At 33.2% G+C, this 8,192-nt stretch overlaps 1 protein-coding gene across 1 annotated transcript; it reads left to right on the top strand.

Annotated features, from left to right (window-relative positions):
• Positions 1-410: 410 nt before the first annotated feature.
• LOC104225355 (uncharacterized) lies at positions 411-1,675 on the top strand. Its single transcript, XM_009777127.2, has one exon. The coding sequence runs from the start codon at positions 535-537 to the stop codon at positions 1,669-1,671; it is 1,137 nt and encodes a 378-aa protein (XP_009775429.2). The 5' UTR covers positions 411-534; the 3' UTR covers positions 1,672-1,675.
• The last annotated feature ends 6,517 nt before the right edge of the window (positions 1,676-8,192 follow it).

The raw sequence follows: 8,192 nt of genomic DNA, 5'->3' as shown, positions 1-8,192 counted from the left end.
TTCGGTATCATTTAAGTTGAAAGTGTAGTCAAAACAATATTGGAATATGTATTCTAATTTTAGTTAAAATAGGTTTTGAACTATTATAAATAAAAGTGCTACTATCTATTTTCCAATGTGAAAGTATTCAAGATATATGTTGAGATTTATGAGATTTTGACTGAATTCTCCATATCTGTTCTAAAAAAGAAACAAGAAAGCCCTACCTTTAAAATTCTTCAAAGGGGCTTTTATTGTTCCATTGTTTATTTTTAGATAGAAAAAAAAAGAATGGGATCTTATCAATTAATCAGAGAGAAGAATGATGCAAGATTAAGTCGTGATCTAGAACAAGGGGATATGCAAGTTGAAGCAGAGTTAAGAAGTATTACAAGCGATGCACAAAGGGACAATAATGATCATGTGGAATTGGCAGCTTTGACATCTCCAAATTTGTTCACAAATACATTGCCAATATCAGGCAGCAGCCCTAAGACTAGTGGAGATGGTCGCCTTGTTTCTCTTGACGTTTTTCGCGGTATCACTGTTGCATTAATGATATTTGTAGAATACGCTGGTGGACTTTATCCCGCTGTTAATCATTCACCTTGGAATGGTTTAAGCCTAGCAGATTTTGTCATGCCATTTTTCCTCTTTATTGTTGGACTCTCTCTTGGACTTGCATACAAGAACTTGCGCTGTAGACTGACCGCGACTAGAAAAGCAATATATCGTGCACTTAAGCTTTTCATTATTGGACTTTTTCTTCAAGGAGGCTATTTTCATGGTCTCAAAAATCTAACTTATGGTGTGGACATTGAGAATATTAGATGGATGGGTATATTGCAGAGAATTGCAATTTCATTTTTGGTGGCAGCAATGTGTGAAATTTGGCTTAAGGGACGTGATAATAGTGAAGTCAATTCAGGGAAATCTTTGCTGAAGAAATACCATAAACAATGGGCCATCGCTATAATCGTTACTGTTGTATACCTATCTTTGTTCTACGGTTTATATGTTAATGATTGGGAGTATCAGTTGCCAACGGACATAACAAAGACATTCTCAGTAAAATGTGGTGTACGGGGAGATACGGGGCCAGCATGTAACGCTGTTGGAATGATTGATCGAAAACTATTTGGTATTCAACACTTATATACAAGGCCAATTTATGGACGATTAAAAGAATGTAGTGTCAATTCCCCTGACTATGGTCCCCTGCCTCTAGATGCTCCATCATGGTGTCAAGCTCCTTTCGATCCAGAAGGCGTTCTGAGCTCATTAATGGCGATTGTAACTTGCTTCATTGGTTTGCATTACGGGCACATTATAGTCCATTTCAAGAATCATAAAGTTAGAATTCAACAATGGTTGATACCATCCTATTGTCTTGTGCTGTTGGGTGTAATATGTGACTACTTCGGGATGCATTTAAACAAGGTTTTGTACTCTTTTAGTTATATGTGTGTTACTGCTGGTGCAGCTGGATTTCTCTTCACTGCAGTCTATGTGATGGTTGATGTATTGGGTTATAGGTGCTGGACTACAGTGCTGAAATGGATGGGAACAAATGCATTGCTGATCTACGTTCTTGTATCCTGCAACATTCTGCCGGTTATTTTGCAAGGGTTTTATTGGACGCAGCCTGAAAATAACATTCTCACATTGATTGGTGTCGGACACACCAAGTAGTAGACAAACAATTGGCATGTAAGACGGGACTAGGATTTGAACTTTATCGGTTCTAAATTCTAAGATAGGTGCACTGTTGCATTAGGTGTTATTAATTGGATTCTGAATTTATTTTTGTACAAATTTAGTAAATTTTTTAACACAAATACAAAGTTTGGACGAAAGCTATTGAATTTTACTACATTACCTTCACGTGATCTAAAGTTTTGCTTCTCTTTTATTTGGTGCTCGGCATAGTAGCAACAAATACTGCAACTCGGACCCTTTTTCCATATTAATTTTTGAGAAATTTTCATAAAGCACTATCTTTTAGTGGTAATTAGCTATCTATAGATACCATTTGCTATATTACGGATTGTAGATACGTTTTCTGTTGTTCTAAGATGTATTAGATGTATTTAAGCTACTGTATTCATGAATACAGTAGCAAAAATAGGTGTGAATCGGGGAAGTCCAGCTAATCAGTTGTTGTATTCGAATGTATTCGACAGTATTCATGGCGTGAAACATGGGATTGCAGCTGGACAGATTATTGTATTCGACTGTATTCAAGGCGTGAAATAGGAAATGCACTGTTTTTAAACGGAAAGTGAATCAATTAACATAATAGACTCCTAATATAACTCAACAAACTCAATTATAACATACAAATTTTGTATTTCCATTTATCAAAAAGATTCTCAACAGAAAAATACCCCAAAAATATAGCAATCTTCAGAGAAATTATATAATACATCTGAATACATAAATTATATTAATTACAAAAACATATGAAAACATTCATGGCATATAGCGAGACAGTGAATACAATGAATACATAGAATACATCGAGATATATTGAAATACAATGAAAAAAAGGCAGTGAATATAATGAAATACAGCGAGATACATTGAATTACAATGGAAAAAAAGGACAATGAATACAATGAAATACATGAAAATACAACGTGATACGTTGAAAATACATTGAAATATATTAACAGAAAATCAAGTTGCTCAGCCCCAAACTCCGTCGTTTTTGTTCAAGAACAAACCCTAATTTCCGGCGAATCCGCCGTTGAGCAACGGTGGCAGAATAAGGTGAAGAAGAGCCAATCTTCGTAAACTTTAGTCAGAACAAACCAATCTTCGTTAGCTTTAGTCAGAAGAGCCAATCTTTGTTAGATTTAGTCAGAATTTATTTATCTATAAAATATAATTTTTTTTAAATGGTATTTATTTAAAATAAATAAGGTATTAATCTTTGTTATACGAGGTAAAAATTCCTTAATTTTTTAAAGATAAATGAAACAATATCTCAGAAAGCGAGAAAAAGAAAAATACTCTAGAAATACCATTTCCGTCAATGACAATTACGGATCTGTTAATAAATAATTGCCCAATTATGTAAAAGGAAAAGAAAAAACAGCCTTAATTTATGGTAATAGATCCAATTATTATTTAGTCAATGCTCTTGATCAGTTTTGGTTTATATTATCTCTTTTTCCATTTTTTCTTTTAAATTTTCATTTATAAAGACGTTTCTGCTGTCAACTCTCTTAACTTTTAAGATGCTTAAGCAATCATACTCAGTTCGAACTACTACTTTTTTTTCTTTGTTGGTCCTTGACTTAGAGCCTAATTAATCTAAATCATTGACCCAAATTATATTAAAAAACCTTCCAACTGGGCCTCAATCTCTGCACTTGGTGATTTTAGTAGAACGTGTCTTCACATACTATTATTTGCTAATATTAAGTAATATTTTCAAACGCTGAGAACGATCGAGCATTAGTGTTTTTAAAAATTTAAATTTTTGTGTGGTGGTAGTTTAGAAAAGTGTTTACACAACTAGATTACTTACAACTAAACATCTTCAATAAGATTAATTGCTAACTTGATAGAAATAGTAACTAACTTGCTAAAATATATTTTTTCAAAAATGGCGCAAATAATTTTTTTCTTTTATTAACCAAAAAATCCTCGAAGAAAATTAAAGTGATACAGGTTCAAAATTCGATGAATAATGTGTTCCCCAACTATTCTCCTCTTAAATGTTACTAGTAGATTTTACGCCATGATTCAAGCCAGTGACATTCGCTAATTAACGTATAAAATCTTTAACCTATCACTGCATATAACTTAAATTCTTTATTTTAAAACTCAAATGCTGAATATATATAACGTGAAGCTGGAGTAGGAAATGAAATACTAACTTCAATAAAATTTGATTATATAATAAAAGATGAAGAACTTTCGTAGATGTGAATTGCGACACTTTCTCTACTCTAGTTGCCACACATTGACCATTATATATGTTATTAAAAAAAATACTCTCGTCGTCCTCAATTGGTAGCAGCGACAAGACTTGGATTTACGTGAAGACATCTTTAAGTGAGAACAAATCACCACCTTTTATTACTCTACAATTTTTATTTGTCAGCTATCGCATATTAGTAGCATTTAAATTTTGGAGTAGTTTGCCAATTATTTGGTGTAAATATAATTTAGTCAGCTCATGCATCACAACTTATGCTTAAAACTAATTAAGTTAAGATTTGAGTGAAAACGTCTAAGGTTTTGTTTGATTAGATCGATGCATGGCATTTTCAATAAGTCGAAAGTAATGTCCATTAAAAGTGGGAAAGAGCTTTTGTATAGGAACACTTTCAGGGCCAACTCCTTCCTACTAATTATGATATAAGGTATAGTTAATTATTGTAAAAAATTATTTTTGATATGACTAACTTTTTGTTCGTGGTTTGGAGTTCAAATGGAATATATACATTTAATAGCTAGGAAGAAATGACATTGAGTCCTGACAAAAGTAGTGGAAAACATTTTCATTTGAACTCTTAAAAGATGTATATAAATTATTGTGTTCTTAGTGGTATAAAAAAAAATTCTTTGAGAAAATAATTTTCCTAACCCAAGACATCAATAAATTGCTTAAACTTAGAGAAAGTTTTTGAAAAGTAAGTTAACGTTTATGATCTTGCCAGACTGATAGCTTCTAATATTTTTATGTAGTCTCATGTCAAGAATTAGAGTCCATAGTCTCCTTCCTAGCTATATTTTTTCTATTTAAGAAGCCATTTACACCAAATTTTCAGACTTTTAAAATATGTCAGCTGAGTGCTGACGATTTTGTTGAATAATATCTCAATTTGCATTTGTTTAACAATTACGGTATAAATCTGAGTTTGGAGTCACGATCGGTTTCATCATACTCATAAAAAAAAAGGAATTTCAGCAATATTTAACTTGAGTTGGCAAAATATCATTAGTTAGCACATAATCGAGATAAAGTCGCAACAGCAAAGATATTAAAAGAACCTCTAGAGGCCCTTTAAATGACCCAGAGGGTACTATTATATAATATACTTTAAGAACCTACAGTTTACAATGACAGTGTAAAAGAAATTTTTATACTATTAAATCATTCAAAAATAATCAGATTAAATTATTCATAATAATAAAACTTGTTAGCTTATAACATGTTAAAATTACAATGATAGTGTAAAGAATCTTGATATATCAAATTTAACATAAAAAATTTAACCCGGAAGTACCGGTGTTCAAGAGATTGACAAGATCAGGATTATGATGAGATGTCCGTTGTTTCAAATTTCAACAGTAGGTTAATTAATTAGGAAAACTGGGGGTAAGAGAAGAATCACATTATCACAGTAATTGAGGTGGATTAAAAAAAGAAATCTCTTAAGATATTCGTGTCATGCCATGTTCAATTTAAAAGTATAGTTGATAGTAGCTCATTTATGACCAAGTGTTTTTTTTTTTGGGTGGGGGGAGGGGGGGGGGGAAGAAACTAAAAATGAATATCATGGACTCCTTATAATATTTCAAAGACCTCTCTTTGTTTGAGCTAATTAGTTGTGACTATTTTATAAATGTTCCTGTGGGACACTTAGTAATATTTTGTGTTGCAATTACTCTCTTTCCATTTGTCAGTCATTTTTCTGTTAATGAAAATTAAGTTGCCCGATTTGCTTAGCAAATTACAACATAGTAGATCCATCTGTCGCAATATAATAGTTTAACGTAGTACTAATATATTAAGAAAAAACTTTTGAGGGAATCTATATATTTGAAAATCAAGATTAATGGAAAAAAGTTTAAATTTTTTTAAACTAATGCAATGTAGAATTCACTATCTCATTGCATCAAACATGCTGGGGATGGTGAGTTTTCCTTTTATGCAAGGTGTAACAATAAATATTTATACAGAACAAATAATTTCTTGCATCTTCGTCGTAGAGTCACTCTCTTGAAAGATTTTTTTCTCCTCGAGAGAGGGTAAAAACAAAAAGATAATAGGTCACTGACTCTCGAATAAATTACAAGTTTTCTATCTGAACATTTTTTTTTACCCGTAATTCTAGTTTTTCAGTTCAAAATTATTGTTTGGGATTTAAGATAGGGAATATGTTTAAAAAATTAGAAGGTTGGATAGTCAATTAATGAAGATCAAGAGGTTTACTTCTCCGTGACTGAAAAGCGGTTTGACTAACACTTGAATATAACAAGGGATAATTCATACGTGTGGCCCGAGATAATCAGAAATCTTGGATTCGAATTTTGAAAATAAATATTATTTTTGGTAGAGAGCTAAATTTGGTCTACCTTGCAAAAATTTAGATTAGGTGAACATTGAATTTCAGATCTTGAATTAAAAAAGTTGTGTCAACGGAAAGTAAGGGTATACATAAGTTAGGTTGGTTCAGATTTTTCAATTACCAAACCAAATTAATAATATCGTATTTTTAAATCCATAAACCAAACCAAACAAACAAAGTCGAGTTTTTCAATCTCGATTTTTCTCGAGGTTTTCATTTTTTTTTCTTCCAGGTTTTCGGGTTTTACCGATAAAATCTTCATAGTAAAAAAATATGTAACTTGTACTCCAAATTTCTTAAGTCCTAGTAAGATACAACTATATAATGTATTTTTGAAGAAAATAACACAATAATATGAGATAAGTCATAGCATTATATTAAAATATTCAATAGCAAAGATAATAAAATTACATAAAGCAAATATTGCTAAGTAATAAGCCATAATGAAAATTAACATAATCTAAAAATACTATATAGGTCATGCTAAAATGCGATGACCCAAAGGGTCATCTTATGTTTTAGAACTCGATTCCATGTTCCGAGGCCTTAACACCCTCATTTTATCTCTCCTCAATTTGCGTGCGCAGTATGGGCGCGTTTTCGGAAAGCTTCTATGTGAAAAGTTGATGAAATAATAATTTTGGCCTAAAAAGTTGATTTTAGTTGACTTCGGTCAACGTTTTGAGAAAACGGACCCGGACCCGTGTGTTGACAGTCCCGAAGGGTCCGTAGTATAATATGGGATCTGGGCATATGCCCGAAATCGAATTCCGAGGTCCCAAGTCCGAGAAATGAATTTTTGATGAAAATTGTAAAACTGAAATTATAATGGTTTTAAGAAATTGGCTAATATTTGATCTCGTTAGTATCGGGTCTGTATTTTGGTTCTAGAACCTCATACAGGTCCGTTATGATAATTATACCTTATCTGTGACATTTGGTGAGAAACGGGACTGATTTGACGTGATTCGGACCTTTGGTTGAGAAATATAAGTTTTGAAACTTTCTTGAAAATTTCATGCAATTGGGTGCTAAATTCGTAGTTCTAGGTGTTATTTTGGCAATTTGATCGCGCGACCAAGTTCGTGCGATGTTTTAAAACTTGTGTGCATGTTTGGTTTGGAGCCCCGAGGGCTCGGATGAGTTTCGGATAGGCTACAGAGTGATTTGTACTTAGAAAAATTTGTCGGTATAGCTGAACTTGTTGCAGGCCTCTGATCTCGCATTTCCGAGATCAGGCATCGCAATTGCGAACCCTAGAGGTTCCGCATTTGTGAGCTCCTCATCACAAATGCGAAGAGTAGTCGGGCCAAGCAGACCTCGTAATTGCGAGGAAATCTTCGCATTTGCGAAGTAAGGTGGGAATGCAGTGATCGCAAATGCGATCTTTTGGTCGCTTTTGCGAAGAATTAAGTTCGCAATTGCGAACTCTTCTTCGCAATTGCGAAGGCACCAGAGGTGTGAATGACTTCACATTTGTGATGGCCCCTTCGCATTTGCGAGCTTCGCAATTCCAAAGCTCTGGTCGCAAATGTGACATCTGCAGCTGTGTAAAAGAGACTTAAACAGGATTTTTGATTCATTCTCCCATTTTTCAAAACCTAAACCTCAAGAGGCGGTTTTCCAAAGACCATTTCTTCCCCAAATCATAGGTAAATGATCTTAACTCATTTCTTTCAATCTTTTACTTCTTTTTACAAGATTTCATCCTAGAATCTAGGGTTTTTCATGGTGGAATTGGGAATTTTTAGATAGAACTTAGGAATTTAGAAATTTGGGGATTTAGACCTCAAATTGAAGTCGAATTCCAAAACCAATTGTATATCCGGGTTCGGGGGTGAATGGATAATCGGGTTTTGGTCCGAATTTCGGGTTTTGACCAAGAAAACCCGGGGTCGATTTTTG

The sequence above is a fragment of the Nicotiana sylvestris genome, chromosome 2 (assembly GCF_000393655.2).
Source record: "Nicotiana sylvestris chromosome 2, ASM39365v2, whole genome shotgun sequence".
Classification (NCBI taxonomy): domain Eukaryota; kingdom Viridiplantae; phylum Streptophyta; class Magnoliopsida; order Solanales; family Solanaceae; genus Nicotiana; species Nicotiana sylvestris.
Note: the sequence above shows the minus strand (reverse complement) of the source record. Positions and strands in the feature narration are given on the sequence as shown.

Bases quoted from the DNA above. Each gene is read 5' to 3' on its own strand.
- LOC104225355 (XM_009777127.2), top strand. From the start codon at position 535: ATGATATTTGTAGAATACGCTGGTGGACTTTATCCCGCTGTTAATCAT.